The 25,882-nt window shown below is 35.6% G+C and overlaps 1 protein-coding gene across 4 annotated transcripts; it reads left to right on the top strand.

Moving 5' to 3' along the window:
- Window positions 1-2,776: 2,776 nt before the first annotated feature.
- Window positions 2,777-25,125, top strand: Dpm3 (Dolichyl-phosphate mannosyltransferase subunit 3). 4 transcript variants are annotated; one of them, XM_076481784.1, is made up of 5 exons: window positions 2,809-2,991; window positions 9,680-9,803; window positions 12,825-12,854; window positions 16,319-16,396; window positions 24,875-25,125. In XM_076481784.1, the coding sequence occupies exons 2-5, from the start codon at window positions 9,684-9,686 to the stop codon at window positions 24,953-24,955; spliced, it is 309 nt and encodes a 102-aa protein (XP_076337899.1). In that variant the 5' UTR covers window positions 2,809-2,991; window positions 9,680-9,683; the 3' UTR covers window positions 24,956-25,125. The 4 variants fall into 4 exon arrangements, with proteins under 4 accessions (XP_076337901.1, XP_076337900.1, XP_076337899.1 ...); XM_076481787.1 differs by having other exon boundaries at window positions 2,809-3,194; XM_076481786.1 differs by lacking the exon at window positions 12,825-12,854 and having other exon boundaries at window positions 2,777-2,991.
- Window positions 25,126-25,882: the final 757 nt, after the last annotated feature.

Raw genomic sequence — 25,882 nt, 5'->3', positions numbered from 1 at the left:
ACGCCTTACGCGCTTGGCCATGCCAGGCCAGCAAAATACATCACAGAGTCAAAGTGTATAAGTTAAGGTATATATATTAAAATATCTAGGTTTTTCTGTTTTGTTAAAATGATTGTATTTTTTTTAAAAGTAAAACTCATAATGTTTGTATAAAAAGGAAAAAGCTATAAGTTGTAAATTGGAAGCAAAATGTTAGGAATGTTTATTATAATTTATCAGTCAAGTTAAAGTTGAAGCTTTGCAACAACCTTGAAAGTTAATAATGCTAAAATCAGGGATTATAACTCAGGGTATACATTTTCGAAATACTTTAGCGATTTTTTCATACATGAAGGTATAACGATTTCAAATTCTAAAGCCTGAAATAAAATTTCCTTTCTCTTGTTTTACTTGGCAACTATAACTGTGATTCAGCCATTTTAAATAAATTTTAATGAATATAAAATGTAATAAACAGCTTCGTGTGGGGAAAACACAAAATGTAATAAATAAATATAATGAAAACAAAATGTAATAAATAGCCCTATGAGAAAGATAAAAACATACCAAGATACTGTCTACCACGAAGATTGTCGATTGTAGATGAATGGCCATAGGCGTTATAAAAATAATACTACAATGCATTGTGGACGAAAGTTCACCAATATAAGCCTTGTGAACTGCAACGTAGCGTTACAATTCGCGTAGTACCGGAAGTGTCATGACATATCTTTGTTATTCAAATAAAAATCTTTCTTTTTTTTCTTCTCTTTTTTTTGTTACTGATAAACTGACCAGATGTGCCACTTTGAAGAAAAATATCCCAGTATCTTTAGAGGTCGACAAAATGTCCCGCTTTGTTAAAATTACTACCGATAAGCTAAATGAGCATAAAGAATGTTTGCTGCCATAATGCATACGTACGTAAATGACAAAATTACAGAGTGTGTTGTAAGATAACCAATACATTTGGCTGAATCAAACTAAGGAAACTTCACCTGAATAGTTGGAATTAATGCCAAACTAACTTGGCTACCGATATTCTAAACAAAAGGTGGAAGCAAAATTTTTTATGATAGTCTACACCTTAATATTTCAGTTAATGTATACGTGTAATGTTAATAGTAACTTAATATTAAAGAATTAATTAATAAATTGTTCAGCATTGGCGTAATTTCAAATAAGTGTAACTTGCTAGTGCAATAAAACACGTATATTCGTAAAGTTTAATTTAATTGTAATTGTACCTGCTGTTTACTCATGAGATGATCGTCTCCATTAAGTAAACATGATGATATTTTTAGCATTTTAAAATATATGCGAGTTTGAAAACATAAATCATCAAATATTGTTTTCATTTCATTTTGATAACTGATGACTATTTAATTGCCCATTTGCGTTTTTCAATACAGCCTTATCCACAATTAAATTAATCAGATTTTTTTCTGTAAACTTATTTACAAAATTATTCAATTAACCGATAAGTATTTATATAATTATGTGTTCATATTGTGGCACCATGCTCTTATTATAATTCTTAATCAACTGAATTATAACGCCTGCAAGATAGCTTTAGAACTTTATATCCAAGACTCCAACCCATTGATACACATCCCCAGCAACCAATTAGCAACTCTTATAGAATTCACTACCACCGAAACAAACTTCATGCTCAATAACCAAAACTACCCACAAATAAATGGCTTAACTATGGGGAATCCCGTGTCACCAGTTCTAGCCAACATTTTTATGACACAGATTGAATCTCAAGCGATCAATTCAGCCTTACACTCACCACTATACTGGTACAGGTATGTTGATGATACAATTGCTGGATTCACATCTACAGAACACACACTTAGTTTTTTCAATCACGTTAACTCGATACACCCCAACATTAAGTTCATCTGTAAACAGGAAAAACTAACCAAATAGCATTTCTTAACTTCAAAATCACTGGAACTGATACAGAATTCAAAATAGAAATCCACAGAAAAATCACCCATACTGGATTATGCATTCCCTAGGACTTAGCACATGAAACGAAACAAAAACTCAACATATTAAGAAACCAAATAAACACAGCCACAAAAGTATGTTCACCTGATACAATTAATGATGAAATCAATAAAATAAAACAATACTTCATCAACATCAACAAATTTCCTCAAAAAAACCGTGGAAAAAATTATACACACACCAACAACAAACAAACAACAATAAATACCAAGATACAACAAACTACAAAACCTTATACTGCTGCATATCATATGTTCCCGACATCAGCGGAAAAATAACTGACATTTGGAAAAAAACTTAAAACACAACATTCCAGTAAACACCAAATTTGTTCAAAAACCAGGTACAAAATTGAAGTTCACACCATGTAAAACTTACACTGACAAACACAACACCAATATAATTTATAAAATACAATGCAACAACTGCCACGACTTCTATATTGGAGAAACAAGCAGAAAAATAAAAACTAGATTCAAAGAACACAAAAAAACACCTTCATATGTTTTTGAACAATGCAAATTACACAAACACAACATAACCATATAAAACTCCCAGATATTAAGTAGGGAAAGAAATATAAACAAACGCAAAATCAAAGAAGCCCTACTTATACAGCAACTAAAACCAAAATCATATCAATATAAAGGAACACCTTTAGAGCGATACTAATTAATAACCTAACATCCACCTACATCGCCCTCTAAAATCTGGTACCAGTTTATACTCTCGTCCTTGAGACATGTGTCCGTCAACGGTCACATTTAAACACTCTCTCTTTCTTAATCTGAAGATGACCTAGGAAGGTCGAAACGTTGTTCTCTCCTTATCAGTAAAAGTGTTAATGCCCATACCAGCTGTTCTGAGATATACCTTTTATTGTACTTATTTTTACATTAATTACTTATGACAATTGCCCAACCTAAGAGGGCGCCACTATTAGATTTACCGGCAGTGGTTTACGATGTATTAAAATGTGATTGTTGAAACTTTGTAAGTTACAGTATTTTCGATCCACTTATTGGTAACAAATTAGATTTCATCAGTGTAATTTGAATAACATAAATCTTTTTATTATCAATTGGTAAGCAAGAAAGAATTGTTGTTGAGACCGTTAGTGTAACACAAGTAAAGCCCAGGTGTGAAGTAGCATCTAAATCATAAAGTTGAAAAACTAATACATTATCTATTAAAAGGTATGTATATAATTTACGTTTAACTTATAAAATTTTTTTTAAAATGTTGCCTGATTGCACAAAGTAGCATTTGGGTCTACTATACACTAGATTAGTATTTACGGTAGTGTAGATTTAATAATAACACTCTTTAGCTCAGAGAATTTGCTTAAATGTTAAATGCTGACTTAAAAAATCCTATTTTAGTCCTAATCTACATCCTGAATAGAGATGCAAAGCTCCATGCCGATTTCCTGATCATTAGTGAGTGAAAATGTCTATTGAGAGAGCGATTAATCTGTTACTGATTTGAATAGTTTCTGAAGATTATTTAATATTTATTGCATTTAAGTAGAGTATAAAGTTCTATGACTATTGTACTGTCTACACACAGAGACAGTGCAAAAGTAAGGCTAAACTGTAAAAGAAGTCTTAGTCAAACCTGTACCTCTGCCTTGTAAAATGTGTTTGTATACTTAACACCTTGTATTACAGTGATGAAATGTGGTCTCCTGAATTTTAACCATCTAAGAATTTGTATTCTGCATGTAAAGAACACAGGGCTGTTAACTTTTACTTTAAGCAATCTGTTTGTGTGGAACTTTTGAAAAAGTAAAATTTTAGTATGTGATAAAGTACCAAAGATGGTTGCATTGAACCAGTATGACAATGAATTTCACTGGAGTCAACCACTATGCATCGTAGAAAGCTACTTATTTAACTAATATGGGAGGTTTCTTTACTAGTATTTGTAAGAATAATAAAAGGTCTTACAGCATGTATTTCCTCTCAGAGAAGCTTTTAAATAAAAAGTTTTAGTTCCAGACTGACTTGTTTTGTACTGTGTCCTTACAGTAACAGACATATGCTCTCCTGAGATTTGGCCACCTTGGAGATCTCAGGAATAACATTATATACTGTATGTTGTGAAAAGTTTTCAACTCTCCCCATGGTAATCACTTTGTTAGTTGTCTTTTGTTGTTGTTTTTTGCAAAAGACAACTCAAATAGCCAAAAATATTTACTCTATCAATCTCAGACAAGTTTGTAATAATTACAATGAACAAAAGGTGCATTGTTACTCACTTTACTGATATTAACACAAAATAATATTGAAAACAACATACAGTTTCTCACCCCAAACATGATTATGCAGTTAATATTTGGTTGAAGCTCCTTTGCAGCAGTGACAGATGAAAGTGATTTTGTATAACCCTCCACAAGCTTTATGCATCATGTTGGAGATATTTTCTAGGTTTGGTAAGTTGGAAGAATGCCTATGATTCACAGCAATTTTCAAGTCTCTCCACAGATGTATGAATGGTTGTAGGTCTGGGCTTTGGCTTGGCTAGTAAAGGAATTTTTTTCTTCAAACTATTATGTTGCCTTTGATCTGTTTGAGGTTGTTCTGTTGGAACATGAACTTTTGACTGAATTTTTCAACTGACTTCTTCAAGTTTACCTCCAATATCTATGTATATTTTCCACTGCTTGTAATCTCTTGAATGCATGCAAGTTCTGAAGTGCCAGCTGCAAAAAAAGACATCCCCACAGCATTGAGGACTGACCACCATGACAGTTGGTTCTGTGTTTGCTGGGGCATGAACAATACATACATACTGTTTGTCATTTAAAACAAAAGGTTTAGTTTTGGTCTCATATGACTATAGAACATTCTGCTACATTGTTATAGGATTACTGAAAGTTTTACAGCCATTGTCCATTTGTGATTTAGGGTGCATCTTCAGTGGTGGTTTCTTTTTAGCCACCCTTCTGTATGTCTTTTTTGTGAAAGGTACGTGATATAGAGGTGTATGCAGTAACTGATGTCTGCAGTTTCTTCAGTGTCTCTGTTGGTGTGACATATAATTATATACAGATATGTGTATTTACTTTAGTGGGATAGTAATGTAAAGTTAAATGAACAGTTGTTAAAACTGGTGGGAGTGAAGACTATTATAACATGTCCTTTCAATATTTTTTTTGTATCTCTAAATTGGGTAACAGTGTAATCTTTAGAAACTGGTCTGACATTAATATAATAAATATTTTTGTCTCTTTGAGTTGTGTCTTTCACAATAAAATAACTGAAAATTATTACCCGCACAAGGGGGGCAGTGAAGAGTTTTGAAAGCAATGTATATTGAGTATGCATCAACTTTATGTAGCTTTAGCCCTCAACAATTTCATGTTCAACTTTACACTGTTGTATCTTGTTTCACTTCTACAATCACAAGTTTACCCCAACATGTGCGAGAGGTAAAGCAGTATTTAAGGAACCAAAAATTGTGTTTTGTTTATACAGTTTGTTGGTACAAATGAGACCTCTGTCCATGTATACATGTACTAAATGGAAAGAAATTATATGATTGCATCATATCAACTGCTTGAATGACACGTTTGGTATAAAATAGTAGGCATTATGTTATTGTACAACTTACTGTATTATCTTGCCTGTTAATCAGCTACACAGCCAATAACATTAATTGTTGATTACCTGAAACAACTTTTTATCCTTCTTCAGTTTTGTTAGACTCAACCAATCAACTACTGATGTATCCACCTGTTAGTTTTTTATTATCTAAATCAGAAGTTCACTCCTTGTACAACTTGTTGTATGTGGTGACAAGTTATAACCATATATCTCATTTTCTGCATATGTCTTAAGTTATACACAAGAGGTTAGATTATCTTATCCCACATCCATTTCACTTGATCAGTAACTAGTGACCAGAACTTTATCCTGGTTTACTTTAGTTTGTTTTTTTTGCACCCAGCATGCATAATATTATAACTAAACACACCTGCCAGGGTGAGAACCAGTGTCTAAATAGTCCAACTCTTTACAAACATTTTCCATATTCAGTTCAATTTGAATTAAATTAGCTTCACCTGCAAACTTAATTAGTTCTTTGTTTATCTTTAAAGATGTACAGCACAGGAGGTGGGACAGAAACCTGAGATTTGCCACTTACAATGATAATTTACTGATCTACATCCTTTACACCTTGTCTTACACCCCTCGGTCTGGATTCTTGTACACGGTGAGGGGACCTCCCAGGGAAGGTTCTGCCCTTTCATTTTACCACCTCTGGAATCTAAACATCCACCCACATGTTTGCCGTGCATGGCAACCCGTGAAGGGGAGAAGAAGGACCCTGGTGGTTGAGGGGTCCAACCCTAACACACCACTTTGGCCTTGAAAATCCTGTAGCCGACTGGTCCACTTGGGCTAGGGTCAACTAAGTACCAGTGTTGGATGTTCCGTTGGTTGATCAGCATGCACCCACCCTGTCTTTGCCACTTGATGCACCCTTGGAGGCCGTAGCCATCCGTGTTTCCTTGGGTCATACCATCACTGTTTGTTCTCTCTACCTGTCGCCTGGAGAGATGTATGCCCAATCAGACCTTGACGCTCTCATTGAACAGTTGCCTTCTCCTTTTTTAATCCTGGGGAACTTTAATGGACATCATCCCCTCTAGGGAGGCACTGATATTGATGGGAGGGGCCACTCTGTAGAGTGTATGATCTCTGATCACAACCTTTCTCTTTTCAATACTGGTTCTTCTACTTATTTTCATGCACCTAGTCAGTCCTTTACTGCTATTGATCTCTCAGTTTGATCCCCTTCATTATTCTCCCATTTTTCATGGAGGGTTGACAACAATCCATGAGGCAGTGATCATTTTCTTATAATTTTGAGAGAGACTGGCCGTTGTTGATGCCACCTGACCCGCATGCCCTGGTGGAAGGTGAATCATGCAAACTGATCCTCTTTCACTGCTTTCACAGAACTTGATCCTGCCATTGTCTGTAAGCCATCAGTAGATGACTGTGTGGCAGCAGTAACTCACTGTATTATACAAGCAACTGCTCAATGTATTCCAAAACCTCGACACGTTTTCCACTATATCCTCGTCCATGGTGAAATCCTGCCTGCCACATGGCATGGAAGGCTCAAAAATGGGCCTGGGATACTTTCCGTAGATATCCCATGCTTTTGAATTACATTGCTTTCCAGCAGGCCCATGCATATGCTCGGTGGGTAAGACGTCAAAGCCAGAAGGAACCTTGGAATAAGTTCACAACTAGCATATCTTTTACCACCAGTTCAAAGGTAATATGGGACAGAATTCGAAAGGTCAGTGGGCACTACAATTCTGTTCCATTCTTGATCTTACTCTTTGATGGCTAAGAGGTAGCATTGCTGATACTCTAGGTGAAAGCTTTTGCCAGATATCTAGCACTTTTGTTTCTTCCTTCACCTTCTTAGCCATCAAGACTTGGGCAGAGTGATCACCTCTCTTCTTTTGAGCTGGCCCCCCGCTGGTACAGCGGTATGTTTCCAAATTTACAATGCTAAAATCAGGGGTTCGATTCCCCTTGGTGGGCTCAGCAGATAGCTCGATGTGGCTTTGCTATAATAAAACACACACACACACACTCTTTTGAGCTGACTGTCTTAATGACTATAATCTTCCCTTTACACTGGTGGAACTCAAACTGGCCCTATATTGGTCTGGCAGTACATCAGTTGGACCTGATGATATACTCAATGAAATGCTGTGCTCTTGCTATTCTTCTGATTGTTTTTAACCTGATCTAGCAGGAGAATATTTTTCCTGATACCTGGTGCTAGGCTATTGTCCTACCTTTCTCTAAGCCTGAGAAGGATCCCAAGATTCTTTCAGACTACTGCCCAGTTGCTTTGACGAGCTGTATCTGTAAGACCTAAGGAAGGATGGTTAATCCTTGTCTTGTTTGTTTCCTCGAATCAAACAACCTCCTCTTGCCTACCCAGTATGGGTTTTGATGACAGCGCTCCATTGTGGACCACCTGATATCAACTTGAAACGTCATTCAGAGAAGACTTTCTCAAATGATAACATCTTGTATTTGTATTCTTTGACTTAGAGAAGGTTTATGATGCAACATGGAGGTATGGCATTTTGTGAGACCTCCATATATATGGGTTATGTGGCTATTTGCCTATTTTTATTAATTTTTTAATGGACAGGAGATTCCAAGTTTGCATGGGTTTGACACTTTCCCATTCTTTTCTGCAGGAACTTGGAGTTCCTCAGGGCTGTGTTTTGAGTGTCACACTTTTCAGTATAAAAATTAATGCCATCACTGAACAACTCCCTCACTCTGTTGCAAACAGGCTCTGTGTCAATGACATTCACATCTCATGTCAGCCGTCAAACATGAGGTATATTGAGAAGCAGCTACAGACTGCCCTCAATCATTTACTGAAGTGGACCACAGCAAATGGCTTTAACTTCTCTCTGTTTAAAACAGTTTTCATGCCCTTTTGCTGCCAATGGGGTATTCACCCTGATCCTGAACTCTGTATGGGTGAAGTTGTGCTTATCTTTGACTGTAAGCTGATCTTTATACCACACATCAAGCAGCTACAGGGCAAATGTACCTGAGCACTGAACATCCTCCGTGTCTTCTCTTCCACTACCTGGGGAGTGGATTGATATTCTTTGCTAAAGATATATTGTGCTTTTATTCATTCAAATCTCAACTATGGACCACTGGTCTATGGCTCTGCCAGGACTTTAGTCTTAAAGATGCTGGACCCCATTTATCAGCAAGGACTGACAGTGGTTTTTGTTCTTACCTGTTAGTTTTTCTGGCAAGCTATGATAATTAGTTATACTACAGAAAGTCCTTTATGACTTGTATCACTGTAGTTTTTCTCTTAACATTGTAGACTACATGTAAACATAGGTTTTATGATATTTATGTTGTTGTTTTTTTAACTTTTTGTTTTACCTTAATTTCCTTTTATGAATTTTACTAAATTTACTTTAATTTTAACTTTTTATCTTATGTTTGGTGCAGATAGCCTAGCTGCTTTATGCCATAAAACACCAAATCAACCAACCAACCTTGTCCTACACCAACAGCCTTCCTAACAAATCTATGTGGCATCTTAAACTAATGTACATCAAACCTACAGAACTATTCAAATTCAGCCATTCATACTTAAAACTAATATCTTATGAAGTCAGTGGTGATGTGGAATATTTAGTATATCTGATGGCAAAGCTCATCCATTAATAATTAGGAGTAATATCTGAGGAAGTAAGTAGTGTATTTGTATACCAGTGATGGCAGAGCTCAGCCATTTATAATTAGGAGTAATATCTGATGAAATCTGTGGTGTGTTTTATTATATCAGTGGTTGCAGAGCTCAGCCATTTATAATTAGGAGTAATATCTGATGAAATCTGTGGTGTGTTTTATTATATCAGTGGTTGCAGAGCTCAGCCATTTAGAATTAGGACTAATATCTGAATAAGTCTGTGGTGTATTTAGTATATCAGAGATAGGAGAGATAAGAAATCAAAGATATAGCTTCAGTTTTTCATATTTTTGTTAACTATGTACACAGTTGTCATTAAAAATAATTTTACAGTAGCTCTATACATTAATCACTTATAAAAATAAACATTTTTCTTTTGTTAAGTTTATTTGTCTTTTTGTTGTTAAAGAACTATGATAAAGTTACTTCAGTGGCTTCTTGGGCTGAGCATTTTCATGGCAACGTGGGCCATTTTACTCTCTGGAAGGTTTCTTGTTAAAATACCCGAAGAACAAATGCTTCATGTATGGTTGGTAAGTACTTTTCATTTCATTACACTGATCTCTATACAACTTGTTAATTTTAGATTTTTTAGGTTAACTTAATACCTGTAATTATTTTAATACATGTTGCATTAGGTCGTCACTAAATATATATTACAGAATTTGGCAACAGGATATAAAATTGTCATGCTTTTATAAATATGAGTAATACATAGTATTTCTTACAATATGCTACTCAGAAGTGACTGTTTTTAGTCAAAAAATAGTTCAATACCTGTGATAAATTGTACACACACTGTAGTTTAGAGGGCAAATACCAAATGGAATCCAGCATATGCAAACAGTTCTGGTTGGAACCTAACAAGACTATGCATTGCTTCTGTTATAATGGATGGCTTGGAAGGCAAGTTGCAATGCCTCTGTTCTGACAAACTTCACAGATGCTCCACCGTAGCCAAGAGATACCAGCTTTCTGTAGAACTCCATTCTTCATTTCAATTATTTTTGTACTATGTACAATGTCGTATGCAATAGGAATTGACACTTTTTGTAGATTTAGCAGTGTAACACTGACCTATCCTGTGACCTTAGAATGTAAGTGTGGAGTCATTATGGTCCCATACTACCTGGTATTAATGATTGAAATTTTTACATTGGCATTCTAGGTTTAAGAAACCTTCCCTTGTATAAAGTTCTGTGCTCCCTTGTACTAATAACAACAAAGTCATAACATGGCACAGCTATGAATGAGTATTCCTGTACCTGCATCCTTGAAGTGTAGTTGGGTCACCTTCACAAATTCTACTGCTTGCTTAGTAAACGAGGAACTATGTCTGAAAATCAGAAAAACATGGTGACTTCATATCTAATTATAATAAATATTAAACAATACCAGTATGGACACTTTTAAAACATTAAATCAGCAAGGAAAATATTTAACTACTTACAGGTAATGATTTCTAACCCTGACACCACAAGTTTCTAGCAGGTATGTAGTCAGCATATACTACTCATATTTACAGTCAAAATATTGTAGTAAGTACATAATAAATTATATAAATATTTGGCCTGGCCAGGATATTCAGGTAAGAAAACTTTTAAAATGTAAAGACCTGTTCCTTATTGCTGTGTGTGTGTGCACTTTTAGAGAAAATTAATACTGATAGAGTTGATTAAATTACAATCAAAAGGAAGGACTACATTAAAAACAACAAATCCAAACCTCTGTCTCATTATATTAGTTAGTTGTAACAAACTAATGTACACATACACACACATGCATGCACAATAGCTAAATGTTTGTTGCTCTGTATCTCCTGAATGGTTAATATATTTAAACATGAATGTTTATTTTCATGAGTATATTACAGGAAAATGATTGATATATTGATTCATAAGATTTCATATTGATGTCAGTATTGATTCATAAGTCTTTATGTGCTGAACCATTAGTCTGAGAAGAACCTAACAGATAAGTTCAGGAAATAGGGGACTTCCTTCAATGTTTTGAAGATAAGAGTGGAATAAATGCGAGGAGAGAGAAACAAGAGTGGTTGTGTGTACCTATGTTTAGATTTTATATATTTCATGTTATTTTATACATCATGATTTTATTGTTCTGTTTCAATTAAATTTATTTGAATTTAACATATCTACTTTATTAATGAAATGAAAACTGTAAAAAAGTATTCATGTTGGTAGCAGTGTTTTCCTTTTCTCATTGTATCATAATATCTAAAATCAAACCAATAATATCCAGAGTTAGACATGCAACATTCAATTAAAGAAGATAAGACAAAACACAAGTATCATTCTTAGAAACAAATACCATATTTCTCAGTGTTAAAGACACTATTTTTTCCCTAAAGCAAGTCTCAAAAATGTACCCTGCATCTTCCAGGGTGAATGTAACATTGATCATAGTCTTAAACGTAAGCCAAGAGAAAGTGGTTCAGTACTAGACCATAATTCAAGCCCTTCTATATGATCCATAATGAAATATATGAGCTAGTTTATTTAATTGTTAATTGATACTAAAAAGGTAATCATAAATGATCACAAAATTCATTGGCACTTCTGTAGTAGGCTAAGGTAAACCAGTAAATGGTCTAATTTGCCTGTTTTCCATCAGTTAATGACACTTTTACTCATCTGAAATGATCTTGATTTTAAGGCAACATCATTTCAACATATGGAAAGTAAAATTGTAGAAACACAACCAGGTAACGACAGCCATTTGCAAAATATCAAAGTTTTGGTTCTACTCAGACCATTCTGTTCAGTTGTTGTGTTACAATTTCAAATGCAGACCTGTTCTCGGTAAAAGTTCTTTGTAACAGTTCAACTGAATCAAATTTTTTAACACAGCCCTTACTATGTCTTCTACAACAACAACAAGTCAAGAGATATCAGCCTTCAACAACAAAATTGAGAAGTGGACAAGAGGAATTGTTTAAAAGTCACTAAACAATCCATGAAACATATTGGTAAGATTGGTGGAAGTGCCTTATTCTTATGTTTATCTTTTTTTCCAAATTTAGCAAATTAAAATTAAAATTAATTTTAGCAAATGCCTTTTCAAAAAAATTGGAAAAAATTTCTGCTTCTAACATTTCATTGTGGACTCAAAGCCTGGTAGACACTTCCCCATTAACACAACTGTCAGTGGTAATATTCTTGTATTCTGCTTATGAGAAGGGATCAAAGCCTGGTAGATACTTACCCATTAACACAGCCAGTGGTAATATTCTTGTACCAAGCTCATGAGAAGGGATCAAACCCTGGTAGATACTGGTTGACCCATTGACACAGCCAGTCATAATATTCGTGCATCAAGCATTTTTTGTTCATGACACTGGTTAGGAAATTCAAACTTGAAATTGAACATTTGAATAATTTGTGGAGTGCTTCAGATTTGGTGGAATTATCATTATTTTTATAATTGTTATTTATTTGACAAATTAATATATGTTTTATTGTTAAATTGACTTCATTCTTATTTGATCTGGCTATTTATATAACATACATATTTATGTGGTTTACCTTTTCCAGATACCTGTGTACACTTTGGGCACTTTTGGGGTAAGTGAAGGTGTATAAATTTCAAAAAAATGTGTGTGTTTTTAAAGTAGCTTTATCATTTCTAAATATAGCCAGGTATGTTATTTATGGGTTGTATGTTTCTCTCACACTGTGTAAACCACTATGAAAGTATTGAGGTAAAATTTTGGACTATTCCACATACATCACTTTTTATGTTACATAGTGTGAAAAAGTAACTTTAGTGTATTATGAACACTTCAGTTGTTTTGTTTAGTGCATTATTTAATAAAATATGAAAGTGTTTATCAATCTAGTTAAGTACACTAAGCTGAAACTGCAAAAACATTTGTAAACGTACAGTGTACATATATCCAACATTAGGTGAGATGATGAAAGCAAATATGAAACCTTTATAAAATTATTGTAGGATTTCATCCAGCCACACATCAACCAGTCACAGGCTGTGCACTTAATTTTTCCAGCCAGGCACATCCTTGGTAATGGTGAGGAGTCTTGGCATCTTGATGGGCCTACAGCCCAAATAATCAACTGATGGCATTGCAAAGTGGCCTAGTGAATCAATAGGGTTCATGGTATAAAAATACTTCCTGCCCCTCAAAAAAATAAAATTAAAATGGTAGCACACATCTGCACATTACCTTAGTACTTGTATACATGAAAAAATCCATTCTGTGCACAGATTGAAATAATTAGAGGGAATATTGCCTGCAATGTAAGTTTAATTGAGAAGGTATCATTCTATACATTATAAAATTTTAAGCCACTTGGTGTTGGTGAGACGTGTAATTCTATGGATCTATTATTAACCTAATTATATAACAAATTGTTGTATTACTTGTTAACTTGGAATGATTCGTTGAAATTAACATATTTAAATAACTTAAGTATAATAACAACTCACCATTAAGATGTATATTATAGAAAGAAATGAATAATTTAGTCAAGTGTATAATTAAAAATAGTGAATGTCATATACTAGCAGTTATAATAATGAAAAGTGAAACACTAATCAGAAGAATGCTACATAGATGTTTACAAATGTGAATAGAATGGTTAATTTTTATGTTGGTTATTTAGGTCCAGCTTAGACATTTTATTATTCTTCCATTGTGATGAAGTCATTCATCCCATTCAGTTGAATTGTTTACTCCTTACAAGTTACCAAAGTTGATTCTTTACACTAGTTTTTGGTGGTGGATTGTAATAGTAGTTCAGAATCTTACCATGCAAGATTCTTTATGTGTCTCCTTAGTAACTGGAATTTGTTTTGACAACAACTAACACTAGACATTGTTTCGTCTCTCAGTAATTTGACTTCCTTCTGTGAAGTTATGTAATCTGTTCAAGATCTTTTATTTATGTTCAAAGTTACTCCTGTTTATTTCCACTTCTTAATCATGCACTTGTGGCTGGGCAGTGCCTCAGTGAGAAATGGTACCTCTGGTATCTTAATTACAAGAAGAGTTAAAACTAGCTGGATAGCTTTGAGAGAATTTAGTTATATTCTATGTGACAAAAACAAACTGCAGTGCTAATGTTTAATACTGACAATGATAGTGTAGACAAAACTAGAAACAGTTCAAAAAGTTGGGTAACAAATGATGTTTGGAATAATGTGATCGTATATATATATATATATATATATATATATATAAAAAAAAAGGACAGGACAGAGCTAGACAAGAAAAGTACGTTGTCACAGAAGGCAGCAGTATGACAGTTGTGTGACAAGAGACGAAAGAGGAAGATGGAGGAACGAACCATTAAAAGATTTAGAAGTGATATGGATGAGAGATAGGGAATGTTGGAAGGTTGTTCAACTAAGGAGAAATGATTACTGGACAAAGTGGAGTTCTATATGTTGAGGAACTTCTTTTTAAACAGTTTCTATAAGAATAACCTAAACATTGTTCACTTTAGTTTTAATACCTAAAAATTGTGGTCCACACTTTGAACTGTAAGTGGCTTTATCTAGAGAGTGACGTTGGAGTAACTTTAGTCAGGCATTGTTTTCTTGGCATTTGTATATAATCTTAAGATAATAAATAAATAGTACACTATTAAAACAGGTACTTAGTTAAAAACATTTTAAATTCAGGACAGTCCATGGGTTTTAAAAAGTTAATTTTACACATTTTAACTTCCCCTTCCCTTCTTTGCTGGTGTGATGACCAACTATATGCAGTACAGAGAAGGTCAATGATGTTTTATATCTGCAGTATGGTTCACTCCTGCAGCTGGTTTATCCTTGTGTTACTGCTACCTGGGTAGTATCATGTTGGATTAGCCAACATAATTTTCACTGAGTTGCAGAGCAAAAATGTTAGTCTTGTTGTATTAAAGATGGTAGGTACATGATTCCATCTGGTTTTAGACTAGATTTGATGTATGTGGTCTTGATATATCTTAGCTGCAGGTGTTGGGATCATGCTTGCATTTTTCCATCTGCAATTGCAACACTCCTTTCACATACTGTCATGGTGCAGTGTTCCATGAGAGTGCCCCTGTACAAGGTATAGGATGTTGCACTCTTTAGGTTGCATTTGGACACTTCTCAAAAGGATTCATCTAGATGAAATTTTGCACCAGTTACTGTACCAATTCATTGTGGGACTTTACCTGTATGTGATGAGAGGTTAACATGTTGTATCAGAAGTTAATATTTCCAAACATTGTAAGTGTATTACTGATAGATAATCACCTCTCATAACTCCTGGTGCATCTTATTTTATTGCCTAATTTTGAAGTGTTGATTGAACAGTCAGTATAAAGGAAGTCAGTTGTGCTAGGAGGTTACATCCCACTCCTATTGGTGGAGGGTTGTCACATTGCTCATTTGTGTGCAGCAATGCAGAAATATCACATAGAATGACAAGTTGGAAGTTTCAAGGCTAGGTGGAATTAGAAACATATAGGGGCAGCACTGAATTAGGAAAGCTACATGTGAAATGGGATATTTATCAGTGTTAGAGAATGTTAACCTCCTTGTTATGCTGTTCTAGATTTTTGGGCACCATGAAAGTCTTTTCAGTTTTACATTTTCAGTTCTCTCATGAATAAGAAGCTATCAGAGATAGTCCTCTCCCTTATACTTGAAATTTTGGCTTTTTCTGTCTCATTTATGGTTGTCCTAGTTTAGGAGATTATAATTAATGCTTTGTTGTTTATTCACCATTAATAGCCTAGAACATTTCATGTCTCCATTATTATCAGTGGTCTAACTGGTGAATTAAAAAATATATTAGGTTCATATTTCACCTTTTCCTCACTGAAATAAACATTTTGTTGAGGAAAAAACAAGTGTGTAAATAAATCATTCAGAGTTGTTATATCATGTCAAAAACTAAGTCTAGCATTGGAATAGTTTTTCCACAACTTGTAATTTTTAAGTGTCTTTTTTTCTAATATATACTGGTGAATCTCTGTTTTTCTGCACCATACATTTATACTTTCTAATATATCACATTTAACTATTTTTGCAGCTAGCATGCCTCTCCATTATAATATATCGAGTATATACTTTTAACAACTGTGAGGCAGCAGTGAAAGAATTACAAATGGTAAGTTCCTATAAATTCTGTATAATTATTTCTAACATTACTTCTCAAGAAAAACTTGTTTGTATTTTTTTCAATATCTTGTTATATTTGGTGTACATCTGTTACAGAAATAATCCTTATACAAGAAAGGTTTCCTCTTGGTTAATTGGTGATGGTTAGATTCTTGTTGTGGTCTACTGTGGAGTGATTATGATACTTGTGCTTGTGTACCCTTTTCTTTGCTAAAATAAGGAAGTAATAATAATTTTTTATTCTGATGACTAACAGTTGACCATATCACTACCTGATTTTATATTTGATGTGTTTTAGTTTGGGTGCTTTCCCATGTGACCACTTCTACATTTATAAACAGTGTTAGGAAGGTTTTTGTATTGAAATTACAGGTGTAAATTACACAGTGCCAAATATTGCAAACTATGTAATATATCTAATAATAAAGGTTAACATTCACTATCTCAGTAGGTCATTTGTAACCATGATTTCATTCTCATGTTTCACTACTGTGTTGTCTAAAAACTAAATATTAATTACAGAAGTAGATAGTTAATGGTATTTAGGTACTCCAGTGTCTCACTGTTAACTTTTAAGTACCTGCAAAAAATCCACTAGGATCAGAAAGTATTTTGCAATGACTAAAACATTTCTGTGATGGATAAAGAAGCAAATTATTTATTTTCACAGCTCAGGAGTTTTACCAGAGCTGGCTGGTTTGAGTCAGCCAAAATTTCTAATATGTTGTCCTACCATCTTGAATTTCATATCATTGGTTATAGCTTGTATGCGTAAATCTTACCCTGCCAACTCACACTAACATAAATCTTACCCTGCCAACTCACACTAACATAAATCTTACCCTGCCAACTCACACTAACATAAATCTTACCCTGCCAACTCACACTAACATAAACTTTTGAACCTACGTTTGACATGAGTGTTTTACCAGTGTCAAGGAAATATACTTCGTATTTACAGGGTGTTTTTTCATAACATGTAATCTTTATTTAACACAAAAACATCAATCATGTTAACAACCTTTCAAGTCCTATTTTGGAAAATATTGGTTAACAAAATTCTGAACATCTTTAGAAATATTCTCTTGGTATACTTGACTAAAGATATTCTCTTCTTGCAATGTAAATGTGAGTATAAATGCTCTCTTAGTACACTTGACTAAAGATATTCTCTTCTTGCAATGTAAGTGTGAGTACAAATGTTCTCTAGGTATACTTGACTAAAGATATTCTCTTCTTGCAATGTAAGTGTGAGTATAAATGTTCTCTAGGTATACTTGACTAAAGATATTCTCTTCTTGCAATGTAAGTGTGAGTATAAATGTTCTCTAGGTATACTTGACTAAAGATATTCTCTTCTTGCAATGTAAGTGTGAGTATAAATGTTCTCTAGGTATACTTGACTAAAGATAATGTTCTCTAGGTATACTTGACTAAAGATATTCTCTTCTTGCAATGTAAGTGTGAGTATAAATGCTCTCTTAGTACACTTGACTAAAGATATTCTCTTCTTGCAATGTAAGTGTGAGTATAAATGTTCTCTAGGTATACTTGACTAAAGATATTCTCTTCTTGCAATGTAAGTGTGAGTATAAATGTTCTCTAGGTATACTTGACTAAAGATATTCTCTTCTTGCAATGTAAGTGTGAGTATAAATGCTCTCTTAGTACACTTGACTAAAGATATTCTCTTCTTGCAATGTAAGTGTGAGTACAAATGCTTTCTTGGTATACTTGACTAAAGATATTCTCTTCTTGCAATGTAAGTGTGAGTATAAATGCTCTCTTGGTATACTTGACTAAAGATATTCTCTTCTTGCAATGTAAGTGTGAGTATAAATGCTCTCTTGTTATACTTGACTGAAGATATTCTGTACTTGTTATGTAAGTGTGAATATAAATGTTCTCTAGGTATACTTGACTAAAGATATACTCTTCTTGATGAAACTTTGTAGAATGGACGGTAACTGCCTGTTGTGAAGAGGATGACGTTTTGGAATTCTTCCACCTTTCATCTTCAAGACTTGAAGACCGTTCATTCTACAAAGTTTCATCATGAATACTCTGCCTAAACAATCTGTCAAAGAATATTCTCTTGTTATGTAAGTGTCAATGTAAATGTTTTCCTGGTATACTTGACTAATGATATTCTCTTTTTGTTATGTAAGTGTGAGTGTAAATGTTCTTTCTGTGGTAGTTCTGCAATCTATGAGTTATATAATCTACTGTCCAGTGAGCCAGGAAAGATAACTCAAATGAAAATAAGTTAAAAGTTGCTCATTCCACAAAATCATACAGTTTTATCTCAATTTATTACACTGTATTGACCAGCCAAACAAACAAGACAGGCAGCCTTGGGGTGGCTCTCCTTGGGTCAGCTGACTGGTCCACTTGGGCTAGGGTCAACCAAGTACCAGTGTTCAATGTTCTAAACAGGTGTTGTGGATATTGTATCTGATGCTGGTGTTTGGGTATAGTCGTCGCAAAACCCTGGCATTGCTGCAGTGTCCTTATTTGACATTGTAGTGTGTTCCCTTGTAGGGCTCCATGGTGGGTGGGGTCAGTGGGCACCAAAATTTTCCTTTTTTCATTATGGATACTCCAATTAAAAATCTAAAAATAGTGAAAAACATTCCATAGGTAAACGAGAACATCTGTACCACCTGTTGTACCTCATTTTCTTATCCTACATTCTCTTTCAGACAAACCTTTAGAGCAAATGTCTCCCTTTTTCATTCAGAAGGAACTAGAAGGACTTGTTGATAAAGAAGCTTTGCTCTGGTGACATATTGGTGGGAACATTCACATCTCAACACAGTGAACTCCTCTTGCATTCAAAGGCAATTGGGGATATACCTATTGTGGTTATACCTCATGCCACTTTGAATTCATCACAAGGAGTTATTGTTGAGAGGGATTTGAAGAACATCCCAGAGTCAGAGATTCTTGCTGGTTTCTCCACCTAAAGAGTTTCTGCAGTGAGGCATATATCCACTCGCAAAGATAGTATTATGATGCCAACCAATGTCCTCATTTTCACATTTATGTTACCACATTCACCTGATACCATCAAGGCAGGTTATCTTAATTACAGAGTACAACCATACATTTCAAACCCTCTCTGATGTTTCTAGTGTCAGCAATTTGGTCACTCGAAGACATGATGTCATGGTTCCTTGATGTGTGCTCGTTGAGGTGGCGACCATGATGCCTGTGAGTGTGAAACAGACCCTCATTGCATCACTTGCAATGGCTCTCACCCTTCCTACTTTCATTCTTGCCCTAAATGGTTGGAAGAAAAAGAGGTGCAGCTGTCCACCAGATTCTCTTGGACATGTGCTGCTACACTTTATTCCACTACTACAGTGGGAGTGCAGATGGATCTATCTGTGCCTCCAAAAGAATCATTCTCAAACCAAATGAAAAGTCTTTTGACCTCCATGGTTAAAAAGGTTGATAAATCAACTTCAACACCCTTCTCTTTCCCTTCCATACATTCCAACAAATCCCAAGATCCCCTTCCTTTGGCTCCTTGGTGTGGATTCCTGTACATGGTGAAGGGACCTCCCAGGGAAGGTTCTGTTCTTTCTGTTTATCTCCCAAGATCCACATCTTTTGGTTCCAGGTACAGGCATTTCCTCAGACGCATCTTCTGCTACCCCAGGATGCAAAACAATCATTCGTTCACATCCTCAGTCATTAGAATTCCCTTCCAACAGCAAAGACCCATCCAATTAACCCAGGATAGGATTCATGGAGGTCTATAGACCTCCTTTGAATAAGGACAGTAAGGAAAAAAGATGTAGTTGTAAACAGAAGGGTTCTCCACCCAATTTGCCTACACATAAATAAAAATGGCCACCTGATACAATGGAACTGTCGAGGGTTTCGTTCTAACCTGGATGACATCAAAACACTGATTGCTTTCCACCATTCCTAAAAGGAAACATTTCTGAAACCTGCCGATACAGTCACTTTTTGGTGGTTTTCTTTGTACAGATATGACAGGTTTTGTGATGGATGAGTGCATGTAGGGGTGGCACTGTTGATTGATCAGCATGTGCCCACCCTGTCTTTGCCACTCGACACACCCTTGGAGGCAGTAGCCATCTGTGTTTCCTTGGGTCATATCATGACTGTTTATTCTCTCTACCTGTCACCTGGAGAGACATATGATCAGTCAGACCTTGATGCTTTCTTTGAACAGTTGCCATCTCCCTTTTTCATCCTGGGGGACTTTAATGGACATCATCCTCTCTTGGGAGGTACTGATATTGATGGGAGAGGCCACTCTGTAGAGTGTATGCTCTCTGATCACAACCTTTCTCTTTTCAATACTGGTTCTTCTACTTATTTCCATACACCTAGTCAGTCCTTTACTGTATTGATCTCTCAATTTTCTCCCCTTCATTATTCTCCTATTTTTCATGGAGGGTTGACAATAATCCACAAGGCAGTGATCATTTTCCTATAATCTTAGAGAGACTGGCCATGGTCATTGCCACTCGACCCGTGTACCCTGGTGGAAGATGGATCAGGCAAACTGGCCCTCTTTCACTGCTCTCTCTGAACTTGATCCTGCCATCATCTGTGAGCAATCAGTAGACAACTCTGTGGCAGCACCTGCTCAATGTATTCCTAAAACCTGGATACGTTTTCCACTATATCCTTGTCCATGGTAAAATCCTGTCTGCCACATGGCATGGAAGATTCAAAAATGGGCCTGGGATACTTTCTGTAGATATCCCACACTCTTGAACCACATTGCTTTCCAGCGGACCCATGCTAGGTGGGTAAAACGTCAAAGCCAGAAGGAATCTTGGATTAAGTTCACAACCAGCATATCTTCTACCACCAGTTCCAAAGTCATATGGGACAAGATTTGAAAGGTCAGTGGGCAATATAATTCTGTCTCACTCTCCTCGATCTTGCTCTCTGATGGCCAGGAAGTAGCTGATATCCGGAGCATCGCCAATACTCTAGGTGAAAGCTTTTGCCAGGTATCTAGCAATTCTGCTTCTTCTTCCACCATCTTAGCTATCAAGACTCGGGCAGAACAATCACCTCTTTCCTTTCGAGCTGATTGTCTCTGTGACTATAATCATTCCTTTACACTGGTGGAACTCAAACTGGCCCTTCATCGGTCTGGCAGCATATTGGTTGGACCTGATGATATACACTATGAAGTGCTGCACCATCATCTCCTGCTTTTCTTACTATGCGTCTGTTTGTTTTTAACTGAATCTAGCGGTGGAATGTTTTTCCTGGTGCCTGGCACCAGGTTATTGTCCTACCTTTCTAAGCCTGGGCAGGATCCCAAGATTCCTTCAAATTACCACTCAATTGCTTTGACAAGCTGTCTCTGTAAGACCTTAGAGAGGATGATTAATGCTAGTCTCATTTGATTCCTCGAATCAAACAACCTCCTCTCATCCACCCAGTGTGGGCATCTGATGACAGAGCTCCACCATGGACCACCTGATTTGACTTGAAACATCCATCAGAGAAGCCTTTCTCAAACAACATCTTGTATTTGTATTCTTTGATCTAGAGAAAGCTTATGATACAACATGGAGGTATGGCATTTTGTGAGAACTCCATATATATGGATTACTTGTCATTTGCCCATTTTTATTAAAATTTTTTTAATGGACAGGAGATTCCAATTTCAAGTGGGTTTGACACTTTTCCGTTCTTACCTACAGGAACTTGGAGTCCCTCAGGGCTGTGTTTTGAGTGACAGTATAAAGATTAATGCCATCACTGAACAACTCCCTCACTCTGTTGCAAACAATGACTTTCACATCTCATATCAGTTGCCAAACATGAGTTATATTGAGCAGCAATTACAGACTGCCTTCAATCATTTACTGAAGTGGACCACAGCATGCACTTTTGCTGCCAATGGGGTATTCACCCTGATCCTGAACTCTGAATGGGTGAAGTTGTGCTGCCTGTGGTCTCCGAGACAAAGTTCTTGGAGCTTATCTTTGACTGTAAACAGACCTTTATACCACACATCAAGCAGTTACAGGTCAAATGTACACGAGCACTGAACATCCTCTGTGTCCTCTCTTCCACCACCTGGGGAGTGGATTGATGTTCTATGCTAAAGATATATCATGCTTTTATTCATTCAAAACTTGACTATGGACCACTGGTCTATGGTTCTGCCAGGACTTTGGCTTAAAGATGCTGGACCCCATTCATCAGCAAAGACTTTGGCTCTGCACTGGAGCTTTCTACATTTCCGCAGTTCGGAACTTATACGTAGAATCTCATGAACCTTCTTTGCACCTCTGCCATTTGCAACTTTCTTTACTATGTGCTTCAAAACTTCATTTTTTACCAAAGCATCCCACCTGGGATTGCATTTTCCTTCCTCGGTGGGCCATACTTTTTAAGAGTAGACAATCTGCCGTTACTCCTTTTGGCCTTTATATCCAGGAGCAGTTGGATAACATTGCTGTATCCACTGGACAGCCCATCCCACTGTGGCTTCTTACAGTCCCTAAATGTGACCTATCAATAAGTCATCTGAGAAAAACAGACACTCCCGATTGGAAATACTGTTATTTGCTGAACGTCTTTTGAACTATCCTTCCACTCCTATTTTTGCATATGGTTTGAAATCATGTGACTGTTTTGACTCTGCCATGGTTTGTTGTGGTTCGGTGGTTGTGCACAGAATCCCCTCTATAGCTTCTGTGTTCATTGCTGAACTGTATTCCATTTCTCTTGCCCTGGATCACATAGAAGCTAAGCAGTACTCAAACTGCACTATTCATACTGACTTGCTTAGTTCTCTACTGGCCCTTTAATTGCTTCACATTTGGTTCACACCCTGTTCTTGCTGATATTCAAAACCTACTGGCCCAGTTATCTTTAATATCTACTTCTATCCAGTTTTTCTGGATACCGGGCCATGTTGGTATTTGTGGGAATGAGCTTGCCGACGCTGCAGCTACACCTATCTGCTCTGGCACTATCACTGCTGTGCCTGTTCCATACATGGACTATGGTTCTGTATTCAAGACTTGGCTCCGTGCCAGTTGGTAGTTGACTTGAATGAGCAACGTGACAACAAGCCTTTCCAAATAAATTCCTATATTGGACTTTGGCTTTCTTCCATAAGAATCGGAAAGAGGAAGTTGTTTTAACTGATTACGCATTGGTCACAGTTTTTAACCCATCGTTTTCTTTTATTTGGAAATGATGCATCAATATGTAGTCTATGTAACACTCGGGTCACAGTAAACCACATTTTACTTTCTTGCTGTCTTTATGACTCTCAACAACAATGTCATTTTAACCATATTCTGTCCCAGGGTTTGTCCTTAATGTTAGTGTTATTGGTGATGGTGACACTGTCCACCTTGGAAATGGTCTTAGATTTTTAAAGGCCATCAATCTTTTTAATGCCTTTTAAGTTTTTTAATTTATACATTAACCTTTTTTAACGAGATTCCCTTTTAAGAATCACAGTCCATCGAGTTCAATTTGAAATTAGAAAATGGCTGTAAAGTCAAATAACTTGAATCCAGGACTGGAAAGGCCAACTTCAGGTGACTAATGCTGCTGTTCGAACTACCTGTTAGTCATTCTGGCAAGTTATTAAAATTTTGCTACAAGTCTTAAAACTTTTATTACTTTTTGAAAATGGTCGTAATGTCAAATAACTTGTAACCAGGACTGGCAATGCCAACTTCAGGTAACTAATGGTGGTTTTTGTACTTTCCTGTTAGTCTTCCTGGTGAGTTATGATAATTACAGTTATGCTACAGAAAGTCCTCTACAACTTGTATTACTGTAGTTTTTCTCTTAATGCTGTAGGCTAGATGTAAACATAGGTTTTATGATTTTTTTTTAACTGTTTTATTTTACCTTAATTTCCTTTTATAAATTTCGTAATTTTACTTTAATTTTAACTTTTTACTGGATGTTTAACACAGATAGCCTAGCTGCTTTGTGACATAAAACACCAAATCAACCAACCAACCTTTCACTTGATGGTTCATTCCACTGTTTTGACTGAATGGTAGAAGTCAATATATACATTATTTGTGTTGATCTAATCATAATGAAAATGTAATTGATTAAAGCTATGATTTTCTAGTTTCTTTTCAATTTATAATTGCTTAAAAAATGAAATAAAAGTTGGTGCAAGTCACAAATCATGTCCATCTTGTGTTGCAACTATATGACAGCAACAAGGCCAAAACTTAGTTGTTTTTGATATATAAATATGCACCTTTCAGTTGACTTGGTCAAATAATTCTACAAAAATATGATACACTGTAATAAGTGTCAATAAAAAAACAATAATTAGTGAGCCAATGAAAGACTACGGATGAATGAACAGTGCCAAAAATTTGTTTTAAACATTGTTAGCAGGTAGATTCTATGAGATTTCATTGATTGTACTCACTTAGTCTGTGATCTCTCTACAAGTTTTATTATCTTTCAGCAAATTAAAGAAGGAAGAGAAGATCTTACAAAAAAAGGGTTTAAGTTTGATGAAGACAAGTTGGAGAGTGTTGACTCATGAGTAAGCTGCATCAGAAGTATGGGGGAACAATAATGTTGGAAATTATAGTGAACTGCAAAACCTAAAGATAAAACTTCAGTCATTCCAAACTTTGTTAACTGTTGTCATCAGGTAATATTTCCATTAAATAATTATGATGTATTTTGAATTAAAATGGAGTATGGAACTTATGAGATTAATTTTAATTCTCTCATGTCTGAGAAGGTACATAGAGCTGTGATGTAAGGGGATGACATTCCCCCCAGGCAGGATGCCAGCCCATCTGTTTAACTGGCACCCATTTTACAGCTGGAACTGCAACTTTTTGAACACTGGTCCAGAGTATTAACCACTTTGCTATGTCATCACATTTGGTGCAAAACAAAAATATCAGCTATTTCAAAATGAACACTTCCAACAAATTATTGTAATATGTTGTTAAAGTAAAATAATGTCCTACAAAAGAGATGTTTCATGAGTTGAGAGCAATGACAAAGGCCAGCAATTAATATTACTGGAAACTTAAAAACATTCTGACATCAACATATTTTAAATTCAGTGTGGTAATGTTCAAAACTTTCAGATTTATAATAATGTGGTTATTGAAGAATTATGTTAATGTTTGAATACCTTAAAACTACCATGGCTTATCAGAACTATACATAGTGGTTCTTGTGATACCACCTAAACTACCCTAAGTTAATAAGTCACCAACATCGTCTACAGTTGCACCAGGCAACTAAATGGAGCCTTGACAAATTTATCCATTTAAATAGTGGTGTAAAAATTATTTTAGCCATTGTACTTAGTTTTTGAATGGATTCATTCAGTTCATGGTCACTAATCTTCTCTGTGGGAAGTGCTTTTGTACTCATTATTTTCTTTATAAACTCCTCATCAGAACTGAACACTTTCTGGGGAAGAGTTAATTTTTTCCTGCAAGAGGAA

The sequence above is a fragment of the Tachypleus tridentatus genome, chromosome 13 (genome assembly GCF_004210375.1).
Source record: "Tachypleus tridentatus isolate NWPU-2018 chromosome 13, ASM421037v1, whole genome shotgun sequence".
NCBI lineage: Eukaryota > Metazoa > Arthropoda > Merostomata > Xiphosura > Limulidae > Tachypleus > Tachypleus tridentatus.
The sequence above is the reverse complement of the archived record's forward strand: the minus strand, read 5'-3'. Positions and strand labels throughout refer to the sequence as shown.

Excerpts from the sequence above, each read along its gene's own strand:
- Dpm3 (XM_076481784.1), top strand. The coding sequence starts at position 9,684 with ATGATAAAGTTACTTCAGTGGCTTCTTGGGCTGAGCATTTTCATGGCA. Across the intron at positions 9,804-12,824 it reads AAATGCTTCATGTATGGTTG|ATACCTGTGTACACTTTGGG; the intron begins GTAAGTACTTTT and ends TACCTTTTCCAG. Across the intron at positions 12,855-16,318 it reads ACACTTTGGGCACTTTTGGG|CTAGCATGCCTCTCCATTAT; the intron begins GTAAGTGAAGGT and ends CTATTTTTGCAG.